The following is a 26,407-nucleotide window of genomic DNA, read 5'->3' as shown; positions in this document are numbered from 1 at the left end:
TATTTTCTTGAGTTATTAAAACAAAAAAAAATAATAATAATAATTTATGTGAAAAATAATACAATTGTGCCAAATATTAAATTAATTGGTTTTGTTATACTAAATTAGTATTTCTAGAGTCAGATTAATATTATTGCCTTAAAATAAATTCTTTAAATTCCGATAGCTAAGTTTAATCGTTAATAATGTTAAGGGTTAATAGGAACCTTAGTATTAAAATGCAGTTGATAAATTTTAGACAAAATCGATACAAGTATACTAAGTATACTTAGGACGTAAAAACTTAGATAATTGAACTTTTGCGAGATTAAAATACTAGTAGGTTAACAAATTGCATTTGAAGTAAAATTTTGGAATTAGCTTACGAATGAGGATTTAAGTGGAAGGTCGAATAAGATGCTAAAAGAGCAAATCAGCCCTCCTCCATTTCAAAATTAACCATGCCCGTATTATCTCCATTTCCGCCATTGGAAATTATTACATACGAATTCATAGATTAACTAAACATATTTTAGTGCTACGTTACTCGTTTAATCAATTTCCTAAAAATTCGAATGTGTAAGAATTGTGAGGTTAAGGAGATAGAAATAAGATTAGGAGCTAATAAGGGATTTAAGGAGAAAATTTCAGATTGGTAACTTGGATGTGTTAATGTCGAAAGGCTAAACTAATCCTTCATATTAACCAATCCATTATACGACCAATAGGCTATAAATTGAGTGGGAAGCTTAGGACCTATCAATCTACCGACTGAAGAAGCATTGCGGGCTGCCTTGATATTAACGATAGAGAGGAACAATAAAAGGAACAAGAGGTATCGAAACTCCTCGGGCAAGCTTCAATCTCAACACTTCATCCTCGCTGGATCCATTTCTCCACTGCAGCACTACATCTTATAAACTACCGGCTCATCTCCACAATATTCATTTCATTACACTAGCTCCCCTCCATCACAACACCCCACTACCACTTTCTCCTCGGCCACGAACCGAGAGCGAAAAGAGCCTTCCGTTTCTGTCTCTGTCCGTAAGCTTGAGGGAAAGAGAGAGAGACTTGTTGTTTTATTCGTCTCACCTGCGAGCTGGTGAAGGGGACCGAGAACCATCACTTTCTTCATCAACTCCACCGCCTGCAACAGCCAAGCAAATCAACCAAATCCCAAGCCCATCAGTAAGCCGAGAGAATCTTCAACCAAGAGAGGAAAAATATTTCTGGTTCCTCTTTGTTTTAGCTTGCAACCTCATACCTAACAAACCTTATTTAACCAAATCAAAACAGAGAGGGGAACTTGGCTGATTCATTTTGATAGCAGAAACCGTGAGCCAAAAGTGAGAGAGTGAGAGAGATAGCTTGGCTAGCTTCTTCATTAGCTAACACTTCTCTGTTCCGTGTGTAAGCTGAGCAAGAGAGGGAGGAACGGTGAGCTGCGCTCTGCACTGACGAGACGAGAGAAAACTTGCAGCCGCTGGTCGCGCAACTTGAGCCTTAAGCCGAGGTAAAATCTGGTCTTAGATTAGCTAATTATAGGTAGATGATGTTGTTTTGAAGTTTGCATGTGAGGATGATGCGGTTGGATGATGAGTTAAAGCACCAGAAATTCTGATTCTTAAGAAAATTGAAGCTGCCAAGAGTTTGAGCTGGGAAATTTGTAACTGTAATTCGATAATCTGAGCTTAATTGTATGTTTAGCTAACTAAAACCTGGACAATTATGCTTCGCATGTGGGTATCAGTCTTGATTTTGCAAGAATTGAAGGAAATCAGCATCTACTTGCATGCAAGCTACCCGAGAGGAAGAAAATAAAATTCTGGTTGGTTGATGTTTTGTTTTTCTTTCTTGGAGATGACCGAACTCAGCTGCGGATTAAAATCTGGATAATTATACCTTGCGTGATGTTAATAAGTTTTGATTAGGTAAGAAAAATTGAGAAGTGCAGAATCCGCTTGCATGCAAGCTAACCGAGGAGAAATTGAATGAATTTATGGTTGATGGGTGATTTTGTTGTTGTCCGAACTTGGCTATGGTTTGAAATCTGATTCTGGAACCAAAACGGATAGGTAGTCAATTAATCTAGCCGTGCCTGTGATGCTTGAGCCGAGGATAGGATAGAAAAAAAGAAAAAAAAAAGAAAAGGGGAAATCTGAATTTCTAGAATTCCTTGTGAAGTGGAGCTGCCGTGACTTTCTTTTATGTTCTTGAGTTAAAATTTTGGTTAAGTTGTTGAAAAAATTGATTGTTGGATGCTAAGAGCTAATGATTGATGAAACTCTTGGCCATTTGAGTAATTTTTTACAAGTGCTAAATTCTTGGTGAAATTGTTTAAATAGCCGGCCGAAATACACTTGGAAAGTCGACAAATTTTGGTTGGAAAATTGGTGAGTGAGCTCTATGAAATCCCACAATGACTTGGATGATCTGATTAGCTAGGATTGGATGCTGATTGTGTTGATTAAGTGCTAATTTAGTAGAGTTAAGTGGAAAAATTGAAAAGGAAGTCAAATGAGGAGTTGCATGTGAAGATGCTGTTTCTGCCCTGCTATTTTCGTGCAATTTAGTGTAATTTCTTGAAGGCCAATTGACTTGTTTCTGATGCAAATGTGAAATATAGGCTGTGTTTAAAGTTTCCTCGAAATTTTACGTAATTCGGGTGAGTGTGTGTTGAGATTTAGAAAATCTGCCAAAACTGGGAAATGATTCCCGTCACTACTAGACAGCCAGATTGTTTTGGCCATAACTCTGTACTCCGATGTCAAAATTGAGTGCCGTCAGTGGCATTTGAAACTAGACATTCCTAGCTTTCCATTGGTACCAAATGCACATTCTGGTTCCACTTGAGTAAGCCACACCATTCGATTGAAAATCACTGTCCTGTTTCATTTCTCTCTAGGAGACAGGACAGGACTTGTATCTTGATGCTCAAAAACGAGTTGTTTGTGAATGGAATTTGAAAATGATTTCTTCTGTGAAATTATAGCCCTACAAATGTATTTTCCAACGCCACCAACCATACTCAATTCCGAGTTAAATTGAGTGATTTGTGATCAAAATACGGAACCTGCCCTGCTCTTGGAAATCCTAACTTTTGGACAGATTTGATGCAAGGCTTGGTATAGACTTGCTAATTAAATTTCTTGGTGTTAAACACCCACCAAAGGTACCATGAATGTTCTTTAGATTTTGCCTATACAAATGAACCATCTTTAGAGGATTTTCTCTTGGTCAAAAGTTTAGAAAAGGAAATTTTCATACACAAAGCAGCCTTGCCTTAAAATTTTGGAAACTTGAGTGATTTTGTTAAGTGACTTCCCGTGCATATTTTTCTATGAAATTTGACAGAGGAATAGCCCTTATATGGTAGTATTATACTGCTAATTATGGTGTTATTCTGAGACCGTTTCATGACTCAAATAAATTACCAAAATTTATGACTTGAGTTTGAAAACCTTTGTTTAACAAGAAAATTTTAGTAACTTTGAGCTACCGTATCTTGGTGCTCAAAACTCTGTTTCTCATTCTGTCTGTTTTGTTATACTCTTGGTTTACAACACTAATTGAGTTACAAATTTCAAAGGCTAGTTCCAATCAAGTGAATTTTGCCGAGTTTTCAAAATTGGCAAAAAACCAACTTAAATCTGCCTTATGAACCAAAACAGAGATTTTGAGCTTATTTTTGAATGCTTTCCATGTGGAATCTTAGAAAAGTGTATTCTAGGAACTTTTAGTACTTTGGAAGAGATTTCCATTGGTACCAATCTTTCTAATTTTTGACATGTAGAATGTGAGATACGATTTTTCAAAGTATCGTATCAAAACTGAAAATTTTCTGAATTCCACAGAAGGGAGTTTTTCAAGTACTCCTTATTCCTTCGATATTATTCAAATGTTTTATCCTTGATTTTCATGATGTAGACTTAATTTCTCTTGTACCTTGAAACCCCGCTGGAGAATCTCGATTTAGGATAATTAAGGTTTGTTTCACGAGATTTTTCCTAAGATTGTACTATGATACGATCTTCATCAATAGTAAGGATTATAAATGATAGACTATTACTATTTGTTCAGGCGCACACGAGAACCTTCAAGAGGATCCGACAGAGGACGCTTGAACTTCAAATTGAACCTATTGCTCTTGTTGCTAGGTGAGTGTTCCATATAGGAATACGTAATTGAATAAGTCTAGGACATGCTCATTTCATGATTATTAAGTGTTAAGTTTTTACCATACTCATGTCTATATAAATAATGAATACTTGCATTGTATACCGACATGAATTGGTTAAATGATTAACCATATCAAATGACTATATAAACTCGATACATGTTTAATTTGCTAGATTACTTGCTTAGCCTACTTGGTTTTGTAAAATGAGTATCCCTGCTTGTTCTATACTTATTTGGTTAAAGTGCTTTCTTGACTCGATATGTGATAATTTAGAAAACGATTTTTGATCCATCGAAATGAGCAGTGTGTACTTTATCACACTAGCCTTTCGAGTGGTGACTTGTGTGAAATGTTTTCGTAAATATCTTACGTGTTGTGACGTCGTTGGGGTGAATCCTTCGACCAGTTTACGTGTTGTGAATCTCCTCGACTCTCGCGTGATAAAAATAAGATAACGGCCAATGATGGCCTATTAATATGGCAAATGCCTGTCAAATAACCGTCACTACTCAACCGTTAACCGTTTACCAACCCACATGACTATTCGATATCTGTGAATTACATGCTTCCATGAAATCAACTTGTATTGCTTACGTGCTTACGTGCTAAGTATCCACTTGATTACTTGATTATCATGAATCACATGTTATATGAAATTGTCTATCATTGATAGGCGAGTGTGTACTTTACCTCACTTGACCTACTCAAATGATGAATTTTACCTTTTGTCGAATTGCTTGGTTACCTGTGCATGCTGTAAGCTCTAAGCTGAACTTGGGCCCTGCCTCGGTTACTGACCTACTCGAGCCAGGACTGGGCTCGGTCGGGTAGGTTGAAACCCTGGACAACCGTTTCGGTATACTCGAGTACTACCACTGGAGGGATAAGGTGATGGCCAGTCAAACCGAGGGGATCCGGAAGTCATAAGGTGCAGATGACCGATGAAGTTCCACTGGAACACCGTATCCTACAGTATATGTTTACCTTGTATCATAACAATTATTTCATGCTAAAATACCAACATGAAATCATGAACTATACATGCTCAATGTCTCATACCATGATAAATGTCTCAAATTACCGTATAATGATTATCACCTCATGATAACATGCCATTATGTAACGTTGAACCATTACATATGATATGCCCGACTTTCTTGATTTGTTTGAACTGTTAGAGTGTCTTGGAACCTCACTGGGTTGTGTAGCTCACCCCACGTCATTTATTTTTCCTGACAGGTCCTGGCAAATGGGCCGATCTGAAACCTAGTTGTATTTTCTTATGAATGTAATTGAATCTTATGACTTCGCTTTGCGGCTTGTAATGTATAATTATATTTACATAGATCGGATTGGGAATATGTTAAATTTAGGCGAATTTTTGTCTTGGATTGCCACTTGAAGCTGGAAAAGTGTAAAACCTAGACTTGTTATGTAGCTTATATGAATTTGTTATTTGGGATTGTCGGAATTTATTCAGTGATTTGTAATGCGTAAGGTTTAAGAATCGATGATTAGCTATCCTATAATACTGTTATCTCTGAAGTTAATGTGGTTTTAGTAATTGATTTATTTGGAGAGAAACGATGTTGTAATAATCTAGGTTATACTTCGGAAGGATTTGACTAGCTTGCTTGCATGAGTCCTGGCGAGAGTTAGGCAGACGGCCCGCCAATCCTCTGGTTCGCCTTAGGGGGAAGTGGGGTCGCCACAGTCCCCAACCTAAATTATTTATTCAACACTTTTAGAATTCAAATATAGATTAATAAACTATATTAAGCTACATCACACTTTCAAATTATAACAATAATTAGTTATAACAACAATCAGATTATTAAGTGAAATCTGATTTGTAGTCAATTCCAAACCTGACACATATTATTTCCTCCTGACATCAACCACATACTCCAAAAAAGACCCGCATTCTCCAAAAAAAGTTAAAAAAGTTAAGATCTTTACATTTTTAAACCCCATTTTCTCTGATAAATCACCTAAATATGGACCACCAACTCTAAAATGACAGATATGGGGTAATGTGGAAAAGGAATAAACAAATTGGAAAAGGATTACAAATCCTAAATATTAAATGGACTGAATATTGAACAATAAGTTCTGATTCTTACCTAGAAATGTCGAACAAGCTTCACGATCAGATTTCCTCACCAATCTGTCTTTCCCTTCTTCGCGACCGAATGCAGCCACGGCGTTTTCAACTCAAATTCACGATATTTCAGCAACAATTTAGTATACAAATCCCTTGTCTTAGGGTCTTTTTCCTTACACAGGATGAACGAGAAAAGAGTCAATTGTTCATCCTCTCTCCCTCTCTATTATAAATGAGGGTATTTTGGGTATTCGACCTGCAGCTGGTAACTTAGCTTGTTAAGAAGTCTATTTCCACTTTAGTTATGAAGTTTAGGGCGTTTATGTGTATGTTTCTAAACGATAGGGGGGTTTCGTGTCTTTTCGCGAAACCATAGAGGGGTTCTGTGTATTTTACCTAAACTTTTTCGTCACTTTTTCTTTTTCTTTGTTTGCCATCCTTAGAAAACTAAATAGTAGAAACCTTCAATAACAGCCAATAACTTCTTTTTCTTTTTTCTTTTCTTTATTTAACAATATTAAAAAAATCCATTACACAACCTAATAAAACCTTTTAATAATTGCTCATTATTTTTTCTTATAATTTTTTTTTTAATTCACACACACATAGGATGTGCATTTTTCACTAGTATATGTTAAAATGTTGAGAGGCAAAAAAAATTGAAAATTAGGAACAACGAACTAAGTAATTTTAAATTTTAATTTTGCAAGCAAGTCAATAGGCACAATATTTGCACATTCGTATTTTTTTTACGTAGCAAATAATTTTCATTTTCATCACTCCTAGTTTTTTTAGAAAGTTCAACATTTTGTAGTACAAGGAAGAGATAGAGAAAGAACGAGAGAATAAGGATAATATGCTTTAAATTTCAAGGTTCAACATTGAAAAAAATATATCATTTCTTCACACTATTAAAACATTTCCTAACCACTCTCCGCAAAAAACAAAGTGCCTGAAATTACAAATTTCAGTTGAAGATAGTAACAAATGTAAGATGAAGATAAATTTTTTTTTCTTAAACTATTATTTAGAATATAATTCCCAAAATGTATGTTTAATGACAGTCCTGTCAAACTCAGCCCCATATTTTTCTAGGATGAGTTGCAGGATGCTCCCTGAAATCTGACTAATTCGTAATTTATCTTCTAAATTTAATAATTCATTGTACTTGGATATTACCCTAAATGGATATTGCCCTAAACCATCAAAGTATGGCACTATGATGGAATCAGTCTCAAGCCTATAAGTTTTTCCATATAATCCTGAATCAAAAGGCTTCACATATGCTGCTGACAAATTTATTTTATGAGTACTATAGTCTTTTTATTCAGAAGTAACTGGCAAAGTTAAGTGATTTTCAATTAGTTTGAGCAATGCATCACAAAAAGTAATATTACAAGATACACTTCAATTAAATTTTTTTTTTCAATTCAGTTGTATTTTTAGATTATGTGACTTAGAAAATCAAACTAAATGAGGAGTGCCATCTAGGTATAATGCACTCTTATGTTGTTTTTTCTTTCTTGATATATAACTGAACACTTGCATATACTGTTTTATTGAGTTAATACAAAATAATTTAAAAGTTTCAAGTTGTGTTCTTTATAATTGACTTTTTTGGTGAAACCATATCATGTTGTCACCTCTCGAGTTATCCTTTTTGTCTTTTTTTTTTTCATTCTAATTTAAAGAAATATATGCAATATATATGCTTTCAAGTTTTAACTCGAGAAGGGATGGGTTGGATGATATAGGAGAAGGGACTGTAAGTGAGAAATCTGATTTTCAAATCTCCCACTTACTTACACTAAAAAAGCGCAAAAAAAAAAAAAAGAAGAAGAAAGCCAAAACCCCCGTAAACATGATTCCATACGGCTTTTTCTTTTTTATTTTTATAAACAAATAAAACATGAAAAAATATCACTGTTGGTTTTATAATCTGTGCTGTAAATATATAACTGAAAGAATCCTCAGTTTTTGAAAAATTATTACAATATTTTTTTATTTATCACATCATAAAAAAGTGCTATAATATCATATTCCAAAAACCTTTTCAATATAATCTTCAATCCAAACATAGTCGAGGTTTATGATGCATGAATAAGTACCTGTATGAACGTGTATAGTTCAATATAAGAAAACATGACTACAAACAAATATTCCTTTATTCTGCCACCTCCTCAAAGTGACAAATTAAGCAGGATAAAAAAAAAGGGAAAAGATACACAAAATTCAACCCCCAAAAAAAAAAATTTTACAGATGAAGTGTAGTATCAACATCAGAAACGTCAGGCTTTTGTGGTCTTTTCACACCCCTTTTGTCATGAGCAGACCATAAGGCACTAAATGAAGGTCGAGTAGTACCACTGCTCTTGAGAGATCGATAATCTGCATGCTTGTTGTTCAAGTTTAGTTCCAAGGAAAGTGGATCTTGATGAAAAGGCGCAGCTGGTCTTGATGGAAGAAACATTTGATGATGATCCTCAGAGAAGGAGTTGTTGTTGTCGTTGTTGTAGTTTGTTGGGACGATAATTCGTTTGGCCTCTGATATTGATGAGAACGTACTCATTTGTCTCTCCTCTTGTCTCTTCTCCTTTATTCTTTCCAGCTTCTTGAATCTTTCTTGTAGCAAAGCAATGGAAGGACCAACAATGGCTCCAGCAGGATCACCATCTTGGCGTCCCATCTGAGCAAGAATGGCTATAAACACCTCAAGAATAATACCCTTCAAGGAGATGTATAGCAATGAAGTTTGAGGGCTTTGAAGGGTTGAATATTTGCCTATATAAACGATGAAGTCCTTGTCAGTTTGCTTTTTGGTTTAAGGATTTTGCAGCCTCCTAGCAGAATCAAAATGACGTATCAGGGAGGAGAATCGGCGACCTCGGTACAAAGTCCAAGAAGAACTGCTTAAAGACTAAACCTTAAAAATGAAGGTAGATTTGGTATAAGTGATGGCAAGAGAACTTTTTAATAGGGCAAGATGGTAGAGGAAAACGTCCAAAGAAGTTGGCATTTTGCTTTTGGAAGAGCTGTTATGGAGGAATAACCGGTTAGGTCGTCTGTGTCGGCTTGTCTTTATCAATTTTATTAGCAAGATTAATGGTATCGCTATCGGTGGAATGGTGATAGGAGAGATGAGTTCATGCACAAATTGACAAGAATTGGCATGAATTTTTAAGATAAGTTGGAAGCTACGTGAAGGAAAGATGGCACCTAACATGATCCTTTCCATTTCACACTTGATTAAGATAGAGGAATTACGATGGACATTTGGCATAGTATACAGTTGGCAAGCTTAATTACAAATTTAATAACTGCAATCAAATCTTCCTACATTATCTTTGTAAAGATTAGAAGGGTAAGCAAGTCTAATTAAATCAAATACCCGAGTATTAAACCTTGTTTGATTATTTTGACGAGTTTGAAATTTTATTCAACTCTGACTTGTTTAGTTATTATCGAATCGAGATTAAGCGAATTTTCTATCGAATTTGAAAGTTATCGAATACAAAATACCATTCAAGTTTAAATTGACTAATTAGCAAATCAAACTTGAGGGAGCTTGATTCGAGTATCGAGTAGTTACTTCATTTTTCAGCTCTAGTCATGATAACAAATTTCTCATAATTTGCATAAAATTTGGTTATACTTCTAACTTTGGAAAGGCATTTGTGCAGTAAGTAATTTTCCTTCATTAGAGAAAACAATGCTTGTACTATTTATTTGGAAGTAGCATGAAAACATTCTCATTGGCGGCTTTTGCGTTTTTAATGATTTTAGATGGTCAAATACCCTAACGTGCAAAATTGGGATCGAATTCTGATTTTATCATCAGTTCCTTTTGGCTTGTGTTTTCTGGTCATGGTAAGACCGTATATTCCAAGGAAATGTGTCAAGTGACGCCAGAACCTTGCTCTCTGAAACAAACAAAAGTTTAACATTTTTAATACCTATTGTGGACAATGATCAAAGAATAGTTGGATTTTGTATTGTAGTAAGGTTTTGTATTAATTTGGATTTTGCTAATGCAGTCTGCAAATGCAAACAAACAATCATAGAAGGATAACTTAGTGGTAAAAACAGGAATTAGTCTCTGATTATATCAACTGGAAGTGTCAGATAAGCATGAATCCATAAGAAAATGGATATACACGCAAGACGAACTCAAATAGTTCGGTTTATAACAATTCTTTCAAGATTCTAAAAGTTTCATTCAAGACTTGTTGACATTTTCTGCAGATTTTTGAAAACCTAATGATAAAAAATGATTAAATCAGAATCATCCTATCCAGGTCCAACTTCTTTTTACTGCTTCTTTTCTCTAAATTCCTTTCTCTTCGGGAGGAAGATCACCATAGGTTTCGTTTTTATTATTTTCTTGGTCTCCCTTTTTTCCTTCCATAGATTTTGTTTTTGTTATTTTCCTAATAAAGTTTCTCTTAAATTTTCTTAGTGGGAGATAACTATTTCTCCTTGGGTTCCTAGTGAGATTTTGTGTTATTTTTCATTGTTTTGTTATTTAAATTTGAATTTACTTCAGATCTGGGAGATCTGAATTTATTTCATATTTGGGTCTATGTCGACAGATCTCATTATCTTTATTGGAGATTACAACTGTTGATTGGCAGATCTGACGATTGTTACATGCATAGAGTGGGCTGCAGTGATTTATTCTATGAGAGGATGATTTTAAAATTGATGGTACTTTTTAAATCTGTTCTTAATTTATCAGGTCTTTTGTATCTGTTAAATTACAAATCTACAATTTTAGTGTATGTTTTATCTGCCATTAGGGCAATGATGTATATCAATCGTGCTGGACGATTTCCAGCAATTCGTTAATGAAATATGTTTTGTTATAAAAAAAAATCAAAATCATCCTTGAATAAATTCTAAATTTTAACTTTTTTTATTATTAGAAAATTTGAAATCTAAAAAGATAGACAATGACATCATAAAAACTAATTATTTAACATCAAATCTGAAATCAATATGAATAATCAAATGAGAACAGACTCTTAATAATCGTTTTTATATTATCACCATTGATTTAATAATAAAATGTTTAGATAGATACTTATTTGGTAATAGCCATAACTTGTAGTTTCTAAATAAAAATTTAAGATTTACTAAATAGTTTAAATTCCATTAAGAAAAATACTTCATTAGAACTTACAAGGAGAGAGACAAAATGAGATATTAGGATAATTTTTAAAAATATATAAAGTAACAAATTATTATTTACGATTTAGACCAAAAGCTCCTTTCCATTCATATATGGTATAGATAATTTACTAGTCTAATAAGAAAATAAAAAGCTTGCCAGAGGAGTAGTGGAGAAAAGTAAAATATGTATTTACCAAAATTTCAATTCCAGGAATAAAGGAAAACCTCCATTTCAATTTACTAAATGACCATAATGCCCTTGGTCCGCCATCTTCCTTCAGCCAATCTCCTCTCTGCATCTTTCTCCAAACCCCTGCGTTTCCTCTCAATGGCGACCAAGACCCACTTGGATTCCATCGATTCCCAGGTCAAAAACGACCCCACAAGTCTCCAAAATTACCCAGTACCCCTGTCCCCACCACTGCCCTCCATATCCAAGAACATAGAGCTCAACAGAGCCTTAACTGCTTCTTCAAGATCGTCCCTTTTTTCTCTTTCAAGAAATCATGTGCTTTTTGAAGACCAGTGGCTCATTGCTATTAACAAGCCTCAAGGGATTTACTGTGAGAATGTCTTGTCTGCTGTCCCGAGCCTACTCACCGATTCCACTGACTCAGGTAAAGTAGGGGCATAATTCAGCTCCTAAAAATTTGGAATTTTTATTTTATTTGATATTAGTATTATTGTTTTGCAGTTGCTGTTGAATGGGTTTGTAGTTTCATAATTTAGTAGCGTTGATTAAAAGTTTAGATTATATGGGGTTCGTAGATACAATGCTACGTGTACAGAAATTCCAAGTAGGAATGATTGTCGTGTGTGATGAATTCAACCCCTGCCAATGTAAGAAGTTGTTTATATCGTAGTATATACAAAATTAATCCTTTTGTCATATTCTTTGAGTTGAGAATATTGCTACCAAATTGCTCTACCTCTTGAACTTCTTCTTTACATTTGATGGAATGTGTATTAACGAGTAATGGATCTAGAAAGAAACGAAAAGAAAAAAAAAGTGAAGTTTGGGGGCTAAGTGCTTAATTGAAAGCAGGATGAGTAATAAAGATAGTTAGGTGTGTGACAGTGTGAGAGAGATAGAGATGGAAGATGTGCACAATATTTTGCCTTTTCCATGGTTTTTGAATTTGGATGACTAGTAGGGAAGGTAAGAGGAGGAGGGCTTAATTACTCTTACAGATTTGTAAATGCTCTCACAGTTTAGTAATCTTCGGTTGACAGTCAAAATTAAAGGGTAAGATGGTTGACTAAGGGTTGGAATGAGAGTAAAAGTGTAAAACTAAATTAGTTGTGGCTTGATAACCTCTGAATACTTTATTTCATTGGCATTCTAAGAAATCCAATGTTTATTTTTCTCTAGATGTTGTCATTATTTATACTTCAGAAACTAAGTTAGTTTTGGCTTTACAACCTCCGAATTCGTTATTTGATGGACAGTCTAATAAATCCAACTGCAATGTTGATTTTTCTTTAGATTTTGCCATTATGTTGGATGCATTCTGATAATTGTCAAATGAAACAAAATAGTGAAGAAGTTAGTGTTACAATCGGGCTCAGAAAATTTAAAAAAAAAGTATTATAATTGGATAGGGTGGTTAAATATCATCATCTGAGGTCAAGTTTCCTGTAATTTGATTTCCAGGGACTGAAGTGAAGCTGACGGAGCTTCATCTAGCTAATAGACTTGATCGTGACACTAGTGGTATCATGATAATTACCAAGTCACATAAAGTGGCTGCCAAGCTTGTAAAAGCTTTTACAGAACACAAGGTCAGGAAAACATACATAGCTTCCTGTGTTGGTCAAGCTCCAAAATGGGTAAATATCACAATGAAGTCCGGTCATGGACGATCAAGGTACGGAGCCTGGCGTGTTTATGCTGCTTCAGATGTGGGCAAGACACTACCAGGCGGATCAATTGTCAAGGATATGGAAACCTTATTTGAAGTGCTATCAGTAAATGGGCAGGGGCAATTTAAAGAGTTTTCTGAATCAGGAAGAGACATATCAGAAGTTATGATTATTGAACAGAAATCTGAAATTGATTGCAACTTGAAGAAAGATGAGATTTTGGTAAGAGCATACCCCAAGAGTGGAAGAACACATCAAATTCGCTTGCACTGCCAGTACCTGGGAATGCCTATTAGAGGGGATGTAAAATATGAAGGTGCCTATGAGTGGAAAGAAAGAACATATGATGGTCATGAGCTTCACGCAGAGAGCTTGTCCTTTGAGCATCCTGTTACTGCTGAAAATGTGTTAATTCAAGCACCTCTACCATCGTGGGCTTGCCAATTTTTTGAGTCTGAGCCATTGTGGACAAACTAAAGCTTTCAAAGTTCTAGGAATCATGTAGCAAGATACTACTCCTGTTCAGTTCCACAATAGCACATTAGTCCTGATTTACATTCATTATTAACAAGCCGCAGAAGGTTTTGGTGCGCTGCTTAATGAGATAACTTATTGCATCTGTGTATTGCTGTCGATGATATAAGGTTTGTGCTTATTCCTTTTTTAACTAGAAACTGATGGATATTCTTGGTGAAATCACTAGAATTGGATTTTGTGCAAAATACTTTACCTGTGCATCTGGTTGCTGCATAATTCTGATTCTGACAGGCTTGCAAGACAATATTTTGTTAATAAATTGTACAATAACATAACCATATGATTGTTGTTAGTGCAACAGAAATTTTTAAAAGGCTAGATAACATCAAAATGGTATTGATGAATCTCATGCATCTTCTGGTCAATGTACTTTTGAATGTTTCTACTTTCAAAACAATTGCTTTTTTGAATATCTCTGCCTTCCAATAAAATTATTGTCAGGTTATAGAAGTTACCCATCACTGCGTAAGACACTTAAAGAAGTCACCTCTTTCTCTGTTAATTTGATGAATGGGAGCTTGTCATTATCTACCTATATTACAAGCTGGTCTTAACAATAAGATGCTCATTCTCAAAGACTTCAGGACTATGAGAAGGTGACTACATATTGGGTTAAATAATTATCTAACAAGGATATATGGTATAAAAATGAATATAGATGTACCTAACTGATACCCTGTCCCCTCTCCCAAAGAGGAAAAAAAACTCCTTGTTAACAAAATGTATCATAATAGAAGCAGGAAAAGAGCTGCTAAGTGGTTTCCTATGAACTGGTCAGTGGATCTAAATTTTTTCTATTAATTGGTAAGATTTTGTTCTTTCTGTGGTTATAAATTTTGGCATCCTTGAGTTGAAATGTACAAGAGTTAGAGGAACCTTATTCTGACAGTTGACTTCACTTAATGAGAATGTTGGCCTTGATCTTGTTTACATAAAATGACTTACTGTTCTGGATGTATACTTGTAAGAGGTGGGAGGCGCCAAAGAATTGGAGCTATCCTGGGGTGTTATTCTGTCTGTTCAACATAAATTTTGAATTAGCCTTTCTTATCCAAAGTAATTGAGAATTCACCGAGTAAAACAATAATTACTGAATGTCAAATAGCACCTTTTTCAGGAAAAATCAGTGCTTCTATACTCAATATAGCATACTTTGTTACCTAATCATGCCCCAGTATCTAAAGAAGTCGTTGATTGATACTGCAAGCCTTGTTTTACTGGGTAGTTTACTGGTTTACAAGGAAGAGTGGGTGGTGTTCAGTTTCTCAGTTTGAAGAGTACTCAGTAAACACTCCGTCTAGTTGTTTGATTGGGTTACTTTTCTCACTTAGCTGAATTTGCCTGTTGCTGCTTCAGACTAGTTAGAGCAAGAAGCAAACCAGCTTCAATTGAATGGCTTGGGCTTGAGTTCATGTTAAAGTTCTTTCTCCTAGACTGATTTGGTTCTGAGAGTATGTGGACCTGGCCAAGGCTTGACTGCAGTTTGAAATTCTTCTTATTGATTTATCTCCTGTCTTTCTACAACGATCAAACGTCACACTAACCATGAGATTATCAAACATATCCCTACTTGGTTGAGTTTAAGACATTGAATTTGGGTCGCCCTCATACTCAAACACAATATTCAGTACAAGCCTAATCAACTGTTAGCTCAGCTCAGGCTTGATAATTTTTCCACCCTTACCGAAAGTATTTTTCCCTGAAATTTGATAGAGTGGTACCTTTCATATGGGAGTAAAATACTGCCAATTTTGGTACCAATCCAAGTTCGTTTCGATACCGAATTAAATTTCTAGTGTTGGAGGTTCAAAACTGGAAATTCTTCTTCAGTCTTGAATCTTCCTCAACTTGGGGCTACTATATCTTGGTGCTCGAAACTCCATTTCTCAATCCGCTTGTATTGTTATACTCTTGGATTGTAACACTATTTGATTTCCAAATTTCAAAGGTTAGTTCAAAACAAGTGAATTTTACTGAATTTCCAAAATTGGCCAAAAACCAACCTTGAAACTGTCTTAGTATTCTACAGCTGTAACTTTGATCCAACTTTTGAATACCTTCCATTTGGAATCATGGAAAAGTGTCTTCTAGAAACTTGTAGTACTCGGAATGTAGTTTCCAATGGTATCAAGCTTTCCAATTTTGGACCTACGTAGTGCAAGATACGATTTTTCTAGAATTGACACCCAAAGCTAAAATTTGACAATTTCTTAGAAATGAGATTTTGGAAACTTGCCTTCTTTTCTCGATACCGATTGAACATTTTGAACTCGATTTCATGAAAAATGTTAGTCTCTTTCTTTAGACTTTAAAACTTTACTCTTGAGCCTCGATTATTAATAATTAAGGCCCAATTCATGAATTCCCTTTAGATTGTACAACCTTCTTTGATAAGTAGGAGTTCTAAGTGATAGTGTATAATAGTTAATGGTTATTTGCTCAGGCGCTCAAGGGGACCTTCAAGAAGAACTCGAAGTGGACGCCTAGACACTTGTTTGAGTATTACTCTCTTGTTGCTATAGGTGAGTGTTCCATATAGGAATACGTAATTGGAATAAGTCTATGACATGCATAACCCATGATTATTAAGTGTTAAGTGCTATATGTTAAGTATTTACCACACTCATGCATATCTGAATAAGGTATACTTGAATTACTTGACATGAAATACCTGAAATATGTATATTTGAACTATTCGATATGAAATGCTTAAAGAGCATATTTATGTGATTACTTGAAATACTAGATATGAAATGTTTGGAGAGCATATCTACATGATGTGTTTAAATGATTAATTATGCTATGACAGCATAAGTCGGTTGGAGTGAATCTCCTCGACCCTTATGTGGAAAAAGTGAAAATCGGCCAATGGTGGCCTATTAAAATGACATATGTCTGCCAATTAACCGTAATTACCACCGTTTACCGTTTACCGTGTTTACTTACCGTTTTCTAATCCATTCGGCTACTTGCTTACTTGATTATCTGCTTACGTGATCACCAACTTACTTGATCACTTGATTATCATGAATCGCATGTTATATGAAGTTGTCCATCATTGTTAGGCGAGTGTATACTTTACCTCACTCGACCTACTCAAATGATGAATTTTACCTTTTGCCGAATTACTTGATTACTTGTGCATGTTGTAAGCTCTAAGCTGAATTTGGGCCCTGCCTCGGTTACTGACCTACTCGAGCCAGGACTGGGCTCGGTCGGTTAGGTTGGAACCCTGGACAACCGTTTCGGTATACTCGAGTATTACCACTGGAGGGATAAGGTGATGGCCAGTCAAACCGAGGGGATCCGGAAGTCATAAGGTGCAGATGACCGACAGAGTTCCACTGGAACACCGTATCCTTCAATGTGTGTTTATTTTACATAATGATAACCGTTTTATGAAAACGTGACATACCTATGATATGCTCAAATTACCTGTACAATGATTATTGCCTCATGATAACATGCCATTGTGTAACCTTGAACCATGCGTATGATATGCCCAACTTATTTGATTTATTTGAACTGTTAGAGTGTCTTGGAAGCTCACTGGGCTGTGTAGCTCATACCACGTTGTGGATTTCTTTTACAGGGTTCGACACCAAGGGTGCTCGTGAGTAGTACTAGATTGTTTTCTTTTGAAGACTTTAAGTTATATTATAACGGATGGCTATAGTACCCCTTTTCCATTGGGTTGTATTTAAGCTTGACAGCTGCATAATTGTAAGTGTGAGATATTCGAAGTACTTTAATTATGTATTGAGGTTACTTAAAGTATTTCGAGCTTTTGAATGATCGATTGTAGTGAGTCCCGGCGAGAGCTGGGCAGGCGTCCCGCGGATACCCTTTGGTTCGCCTTAGGGAGAAGTGGGGGCGTCACAGTTGGTATCAGAGCTTAGGGTTCAGATCTTTGTAGTGTATCGTAGGCTTAAATATTTAGGATGCCGGACTGTGGGACTGGTTTGAAAGTTAAATGATTGCTTGTAGCAATGAAATTTAGAGCCAATTCACGTGGTCTCTACAAAGGAGCAAGATAGGACCAAGTGGTGTTATGGTCCTTACTATGTGATTGAGTAAAGGTTTAAGTGCCCTTCAAAAAAAAAAAATGTAAACTGTGAATCATGAATGTTATAGGTTGTAAAACCTTTATCTTGATAATTGGAGGGAATTTGATATGTATGTTGGGTAGGAATCTCGAATGTGGTGATTTAGTCTTGGGACCGGCCGGCTCGAGTTGTGAATTACCTTATTTCGGATTCTTGTACCCGAGTACTTGAGAGTTGAGGGCAACCATAAGGACTTTATATCTCCATTTTTGGGGAATAAGAATGAATCGATATTTCATGTGAATGGTTGCAGGAAACCAATAATTGTTTGGTTAAGATGGTACAATAATTAAGAGTGGAAGATGGAAAATATTGTAACTCAAAAGATCCTTGTGTTGGGATTGAAATCGAGCATGTTAGGGAATGAGAATCGTCTAGTTCCAATAATCTAGTGAATCCCTACTTGTGATCTTTTATAGTGAGACGATGGGAGTAGAACTTAGAGTCTGCGCCTTGAAGATGAATGTACTTGTGATGATCACTTGTTTATTTTGCTATTGACTTTGACTTGGCATGAACTTTACTTGGCCATAACTTGTTTTATAATTTAATGAACTCTAGTTTGTGTTTACTTGCATAGTGATAATGTTATTTGTGTAAGTGACTTCATTCTCTTTAAATGTTGCTACTGGTATATGAGTATAGTTCAATTTTAACTAAGTGTGAGGGTTATGCATGTGCGTATAGATTAGTTGTGAACATGGAAACTAGAGGACAACGAAAGGGACGTCAACCTAGACAACCCCGAAATGAAAGAGTAGCTAATGGGTCCGGTATTGATCAAAACGTTGAGTCAAGTGTTGGGAGAGGAAATGACCAAATGGGACAAGTTTTAACTCGCATGACGGATATCCTAGAGCTCTTGGTAGCTCAACAAGGTCAAGGTGTTGGACAAGGAAACCAACGTGGAAACCAAGAGATAGGGGAGGATCGAGCTTTAGAGCGGTTTCAAAAATTTTCCCCGCCCAAGTTTGCTGGAGGACCTGATCCAGAGGTGGCTGAGAATTGGTTAGAGAATATAAGAAATATATTCGATGCCTTGGATTACACAGAGGAGAGACAAGTCACCTTTGTTGTATTTCAACTTGAAGGAGCAGCCCGAGCCTGGTGGAATGTTATAAGAAACAAGTGGGAAAGAGATCAAACCCTAAGGACTTGGATAAACTTTGTACGTGAATTTAATGAGAAATTTCTTCCTCCACTTGTCCAAGAAAAGAGAGAAGATGATTTTATAAAGCTTCGTCAAGGAACTTTGAGCGTAGCTGAGTATGAAACACGCTTTACAAAGTTATCTACATATGCCCCAGAATTGGTGGCTACTGAACGGAAGAGAATAAGAAGGTTTATCCAAGGATTAGATTTGGAAATCCAAGATGCCCTTGCTGCAGCACAGGTTGAAACATTTAGTGACGCTCTCGAAAAAGCGCAAAGGGTAGAAAGCACAAAATCTCAACTGAGAGCTCTCCAAGCAAGGAAAAGAGATGCATCTGATAGTACACTAGGAGGAAATGGACCACCACCCAAAGTTAGAAAAGAAGTGGATGGAGTAGGACTGTTATTTCCTGCACCACTCATGATAAAGGAACCAAAAGGAACTATGTCGCGAGGGACTTCAGTAGAACAGACACGATCAAAGAAAACCTCGCAAGCCAGTCAGGTCACAACACCTCGTCCGACTTGTGGATATTGTGGAAGGACGAATCACATTGAAGAAAACTGTTGGCTAAAGGGACGAAAGTGTATGGGGTGTGGGAGTACCAACCATAAAGTTCATGACTGTCCAAGGAGGTATCCACGAGAAACTACTGCTCCACAAGGAAATGGAACTGTCCCTCGACAAGTCAATGGAAGGAGAAACCGACCAATGGCATCAGAAAGAAAGCATAACATGAACACACCACATGGTTCAGAGTTGTCTGAGATTACAGAAGGTATGAATTTCGAGGACGAAATTCTTTTAAGGAGGGGAGGTTGTGAGGACTCGTAAAAACTATTATTTTTTTAGCCTAATTTGTGGCTTAATAAATTATTTAATTGGATATTTGCCTCGAGGAATATTTTCTAGTCTTATTAGACCTAAATACATGGTAATATAACTTCGTTATATTTTTAAAGTAACTCATTTCATGAATTAATTTCCTGGAGCGCGTTTAGTAAAAACAGTGAATAGTGCTTGAAGATTTTATCCGCTTGAGAGTACAATAAGTTTGGAATATTGGAGACATGTATAATGGACCTAAATTCGGTATTTTAATGTTTAAATACTCAAGTGATAGTTATTAGTACTATCGTTATAAGAATTTCCCGGAGGTTTCGCGTTATAGCGTAAAAAATTGACGGTACGCGTTTTCACACGCGCGACTTTATTTGAGGGACTTTAGACCTTTATTTCGGGACAATTAAGAGTGAATATTATCTACATGAATATAAATACATTGGAGGTTTAGTGCACTAGTGAACCAAACGCGCGAGAAAATCGAGCCCTAATCGCGCCAAACGCACCCTAATGTGAGTTGACTAATGGGTGACTTGAGGCCACAAGTTAATGTCTTCTCTTGGAAGCTAAAATCTGATCACTCTCTCTCTCTCTTGAGCTTCAAACAGCCGGCCAGCTCCCTCCTCTCTCTAACTCATTTGCAACAAAATTTCTGCTCACTAATCTCACTCAAAACCACTCCAAATCATCTCCAAAATTAACCAAACTTGCACCACACCTAGCTTGACACTTGAGGATCATTTTGAGCTGCAAACAAGGGCTGGAAATCACGGTTTTTCTGGGGTAATAGAGGGCCGAAAATTCTGCTGAACATCAACCCAAAGTAAGTGATGATCCACTCTTGAAAACTTGAAGTTTGGAAGCTATCTTACCTTGTTAAGTTCATGCATGCATTTGGTTAGCTTGTGTATGGTGTAAAAATGTGATAGTGGGCTCTTGGAATTCCCACACTTGGGTTATTGTTGCTGATGTGATGATTGATGGTGATTATATTGTTGGTTTAGTGGTTATAATGATGCATTAGTGGTGGGTAATTAGTAGAAACTTCATTGGGTGTAAGAAGCAAAAACTTCCGATTTTGCCCCTGCCATGTTCGGCCATTTTCAGGCCAATTTTTAATGGTTTAATGGCTTGAATTAGATGTTTATAGGATGTATTAGATGTGTGAAAAATTTCATTGGAAAATATTGAGGTTTGATTGAGCAAATGAATTTTGCTTGAGAAACTAGCAATCTGGAAAACTGTTCGCGTATGATTCTGACCAGTGGTAGTATTTTGGCTATAACTCTGTCCTCGGATGTCGAAATCATGTGCCGTTGGTGGCGTTGGAAACTAGAAATTCCTGGCTTTAATTTGGTATATAATGCACGTTCTGATTCTTTGTGAGCAAGCCGAACCAAATGTTTTAAGTTCGCTGTCCTGTTGCTCTGTTCATCTGGAATGAAGTGTTCAGGCAGCAACTTGATGCCCGATTTTGAACCAGATTGGTGCCGAATTTGGAAATGATTTCTTCTGTGATATTTTACCCCCTATGAACGTATTTTCCAACGGCGTAAGCCATGCTCTATTTTGAGTTAAATGTTTTTCAAGTACTCCTTATTCCTTCGATATTATTCAAATGTTTTATCCTTGATTTTCATGATGTAGACTTAATTTCTCTTGTACCTTGAAACCCCGCTGGAGAATCTCGATTTAGGATAATTAAGGTTTGTTTCACGAGATTTTTCCTAAGATTGTACTATGATACGATCTTCATCAATAGTAAGGATTATAAATGATAGACTATTACTATTTGTTCAGGCGCACACGAGAACCTTCAAGAGGATCCGACAGAGGACGCTTGAACTTCAAATTGAACCTATTGCTCTTGTTGCTAGGTGAGTGTTCCATATAGGAATACGTAATTGAATAAGTCTAGGACATGCTCATTTCATGATTATTAAGTGTTAAGTTTTTACCATACTCATGTCTATATAAATAATGAATACTTGCATTGTATACCGACATGAATTGGTTAAATGATTAACCATATCAAATGACTATATAAACTCGATACATGTTTAATTTGCTAGATTACTTGCTTAGCCTACTTGGTTTTGTAAAATGAGTATCCCTGCTTGTTCTATACTTATTTGGTTAAAGTGCTTTCTTGACTCGATATGTGATAATTTAGAAAACGATTTTTGATCCATCGAAATGAGCAGTGTGTACTTTATCACACTAGCCTTTCGAGTGGTGACTTGTGTGAAATGTTTTCGTAAATATCTTACGTGTTGTGACGTCGTTGGGGTGAATCCTTCGACCAGTTTACGTGTTGTGAATCTCCTCGACTCTCGCGTGATAAAAATAAGATAACGGCCAATGATGGCCTATTAATATGGCAAATGCCTGTCAAATAACCGTCACTACTCAACCGTTAACCGTTTACCAACCCACATGACTATTCGATATCTGTGAATTACATGCTTCCATGAAATCAACTTGTATTGCTTACGTGCTTACGTGCTAAGTATCCACTTGATTACTTGATTATCATGAATCACATGTTATATGAAATTGTCTATCATTGATAGGCGAGTGTGTACTTTACCTCACTTGACCTACTCAAATGATGAATTTTACCTTTTGTCGAATTGCTTGGTTACCTGTGCATGCTGTAAGCTCTAAGCTGAACTTGGGCCCTGCCTCGGTTACTGACCTACTCGAGCCAGGACTGGGCTCGGTCGGGTAGGTTGAAACCCTGGACAACCGTTTCGGTATACTCGAGTACTACCACTGGAGGGATAAGGTGATGGCCAGTCAAACCGAGGGGATCCGGAAGTCATAAGGTGCAGATGACCGATGAAGTTCCACTGGAACACCGTATCCTACAGTATATGTTTACCTTGTATCATAACAATTATTTCATGCTAAAATACCAACATGAAATCATGAACTATACATGCTCAATGTCTCATACCATGATAAATGTCTCAAATTACCGTATAATGATTATCACCTCATGATAACATGCCATTATGTAACGTTGAACCATTACATATGATATGCCCGACTTTCTTGATTTGTTTGAACTGTTAGAGTGTCTTGGAACCTCACTGGGTTGTGTAGCTCACCCCACGTCATTTATTTTTCCTGACAGGTCCTGGCAAATGGGCCGATCTGAAACCTAGTTGTATTTTCTTATGAATGTAATTGAATCTTATGACTTCGCTTTGCGGCTTGTAATGTATAATTATATTTACATAGATCGGATTGGGAATATGTTAAATTTAGGCGAATTTTTGTCTTGGATTGCCACTTGAAGCTGGAAAAGTGTAAAACCTAGACTTGTTATGTAGCTTATATGAATTTGTTATTTGGGATTGTCGGAATTTATTCAGTGATTTGTAATGCGTAAGGTTTAAGAATCGATGATTAGCTATCCTATAATACTGTTATCTCTGAAGTTAATGTGGTTTTAGTAATTGATTTATTTGGAGAGAAACGATGTTGTAATAATCTAGGTTATACTTCGGAAGGATTTGACTAGCTTGCTTGCATGAGTCCTGGCGAGAGTTAGGCAGACGGCCCGCCAATCCTCTGGTTCGCCTTAGGGGGAAGTGGGGTCGCCACAGTCCCCAACCTAAATTATTTATTCAACACTTTTAGAATTCAAATATAGATTAATAAACTATATTAAGCTACATCACACTTTCAAATTATAACAATAATTAGTTATAACAACAATCAGATTATTAAGTGAAATCTGATTTGTAGTCAATTCCAAACCTGACACATATTATTTCCTCCTGACATCAACCACATACTCCAAAAAAGACCCGCATTCTCCAAAAAAAGTTAAAAAAGTTAAGATCTTTACATTTTTAAACCCCATTTTCTCTGATAAATCACCTAAATATGGACCACCAACTCTAAAATGACAGATATGGGGTAATGTGGAAAAGGAATAAACAAATTGGAAAAGGATTACAAATCCTAAATATTAAATGGACTGAATATTGAACAATAAGTTCTGATTCTTACCTAGAAATGTCGAACAAGCTTCACGATCAGATTTCCTCACCAATCTGTCTTTCCCTTCTTCGCGACCGAATGCAGCCACGGCGTTTTCAACTCAAATTCACGATATTTCAGCAACAATTTAGTATACAAATCCCTTGTCTTAGGGTCTTTTTCCTTACACAGGATGAACGAGAAAAGAGTCAATTGTTCATCCTCTCTCCCTCTCTATTATAAATGAGGGTATTTTGGGTATTCGACCTGCAGCTGGTAACTTAGCTTGTTAAGAAGTCTATTTCCACTTTAGTTATGAAGTTTAGGGCGTTTATGTGTATGTTTCTAAACGATAGGGGGGTTTCGTGTCTTTTCGCGAAACCATAGAGGGGTTCTGTGTATTTTACCTAAACTTTTTCGTCACTTTTTCTTTTTCTTTGTTTGCCATCCTTAGAAAACTAAATAGTAGAAACCTTCAATAACAGCCAATAACTTCTTTTTCTTTTTTCTTTTCTTTATTTAACAATATTAAAAAAATCCATTACACAACCTAATAAAACCTTTTAATAATTGCTCATTATTTTTTCTTATAATTTTTTTTTTAATTCACACACACATAGGATGTGCATTTTTCACTAGTATATGTTAAAATGTTGAGAGGCAAAAAAAATTGAAAATTAGGAACAACGAACTAAGTAATTTTAAATTTTAATTTTGCAAGCAAGTCAATAGGCACAATATTTGCACATTCGTATTTTTTTTACGTAGCAAATAATTTTCATTTTCATCACTCCTAGTTTTTTTAGAAAGTTCAACATTTTGTAGTACAAGGAAGAGATAGAGAAAGAACGAGAGAATAAGGATAATATGCTTTAAATTTCAAGGTTCAACATTGAAAAAAATATATCATTTCTTCACACTATTAAAACATTTCCTAACCACTCTCCGCAAAAAACAAAGTGCCTGAAATTACAAATTTCAGTTGAAGATAGTAACAAATGTAAGATGAAGATAAATTTTTTTTTCTTAAACTATTATTTAGAATATAATTCCCAAAATGTATGTTTAATGACAGTCCTGTCAAACTCAGCCCCATATTTTTCTAGGATGAGTTGCAGGATGCTCCCTGAAATCTGACTAATTCGTAATTTATCTTCTAAATTTAATAATTCATTGTACTTGGATATTACCCTAAATGGATATTGCCCTAAACCATCAAAGTATGGCACTATGATGGAATCAGTCTCAAGCCTATAAGTTTTTCCATATAATCCTGAATCAAAAGGCTTCACATATGCTGCTGACAAATTTATTTTATGAGTACTATAGTCTTTTTATTCAGAAGTAACTGGCAAAGTTAAGTGATTTTCAATTAGTTTGAGCAATGCATCACAAAAAGTAATATTACAAGATACACTTCAATTAAATTTTTTTTTTCAATTCAGTTGTATTTTTAGATTATGTGACTTAGAAAATCAAACTAAATGAGGAGTGCCATCTAGGTATAATGCACTCTTATGTTGTTTTTTCTTTCTTGATATATAACTGAACACTTGCATATACTGTTTTATTGAGTTAATACAAAATAATTTAAAAGTTTCAAGTTGTGTTCTTTATAATTGACTTTTTTGGTGAAACCATATCATGTTGTCACCTCTCGAGTTATCCTTTTTGTCTTTTTTTTTTTCATTCTAATTTAAAGAAATATATGCAATATATATGCTTTCAAGTTTTAACTCGAGAAGGGATGGGTTGGATGATATAGGAGAAGGGACTGTAAGTGAGAAATCTGATTTTCAAATCTCCCACTTACTTACACTAAAAAAGCGCAAAAAAAAAAAAAAGAAGAAGAAAGCCAAAACCCCCGTAAACATGATTCCATACGGCTTTTTCTTTTTTATTTTTATAAACAAATAAAACATGAAAAAATATCACTGTTGGTTTTATAATCTGTGCTGTAAATATATAACTGAAAGAATCCTCAGTTTTTGAAAAATTATTACAATATTTTTTTATTTATCACATCATAAAAAAGTGCTATAATATCATATTCCAAAAACCTTTTCAATATAATCTTCAATCCAAACATAGTCGAGGTTTATGATGCATGAATAAGTACCTGTATGAACGTGTATAGTTCAATATAAGAAAACATGACTACAAACAAATATTCCTTTATTCTGCCACCTCCTCAAAGTGACAAATTAAGCAGGATAAAAAAAAAGGGAAAAGATACACAAAATTCAACCCCCAAAAAAAAAAATTTTACAGATGAAGTGTAGTATCAACATCAGAAACGTCAGGCTTTTGTGGTCTTTTCACACCCCTTTTGTCATGAGCAGACCATAAGGCACTAAATGAAGGTCGAGTAGTACCACTGCTCTTGAGAGATCGATAATCTGCATGCTTGTTGTTCAAGTTTAGTTCCAAGGAAAGTGGATCTTGATGAAAAGGCGCAGCTGGTCTTGATGGAAGAA

The 26,407-nt window shown here is 35.6% G+C and overlaps 1 protein-coding gene and 2 long non-coding RNA genes across 3 annotated transcripts; all 3 read left to right on the top strand.

The window, feature by feature from the left end:
- The first annotated feature begins 758 nt into the window (after window positions 1-758).
- Window positions 759-5,671, top strand: LOC140037064 (uncharacterized). The gene is made up of 3 exons (XR_011840955.1): window positions 759-1,495; window positions 4,063-4,139; window positions 5,402-5,671. It is a non-coding gene; the product is annotated as an uncharacterized lncRNA (long non-coding RNA).
- Window positions 5,672-11,666: 5,995 nt separating this feature from the next.
- LOC140037062 (RNA pseudouridine synthase 1-like) lies at window positions 11,667-13,917 on the top strand. Its single transcript, XM_072080960.1, has 2 exons — window positions 11,667-12,052; window positions 13,090-13,917. Exons 1-2 carry the CDS (start codon window positions 11,680-11,682, stop codon window positions 13,773-13,775), a joined length of 1,059 nt encoding a protein of 352 aa, XP_071937061.1. The 5' UTR covers window positions 11,667-11,679; the 3' UTR covers window positions 13,776-13,917.
- A 7,624-nt stretch (window positions 13,918-21,541) lies between these two features.
- On the top strand, window positions 21,542-23,346 carry LOC140037063 (uncharacterized). Its single transcript, XR_011840954.1, has 2 exons — window positions 21,542-21,814; window positions 23,077-23,346. It is a non-coding gene; the product is annotated as an uncharacterized lncRNA (long non-coding RNA).
- Window positions 23,347-26,407: the final 3,061 nt, after the last annotated feature.

Source organism: Coffea arabica, chromosome 2e (genome assembly GCF_036785885.1).
Source record: "Coffea arabica cultivar ET-39 chromosome 2e, Coffea Arabica ET-39 HiFi, whole genome shotgun sequence".
NCBI classification, from domain to species: Eukaryota; Viridiplantae; Streptophyta; class Magnoliopsida; order Gentianales; family Rubiaceae; genus Coffea; species Coffea arabica.
The sequence above is the reverse complement of the archived record's forward strand: the minus strand, read 5'-3'. Positions and strand labels throughout refer to the sequence as shown.

Coding starts and splice junctions, on each gene's coding strand:
- LOC140037062 (XM_072080960.1), top strand. CDS start 11,680: ATGACCATAATGCCCTTGGTCCGCCATCTTCCTTCAGCCAATCTCCTC. Junction 12,053..13,089: donor CACCGATTCCACTGACTCAG/GTAAAGTAGGGG, acceptor TTTGATTTCCAG/GGACTGAAGTGAAGCTGACG.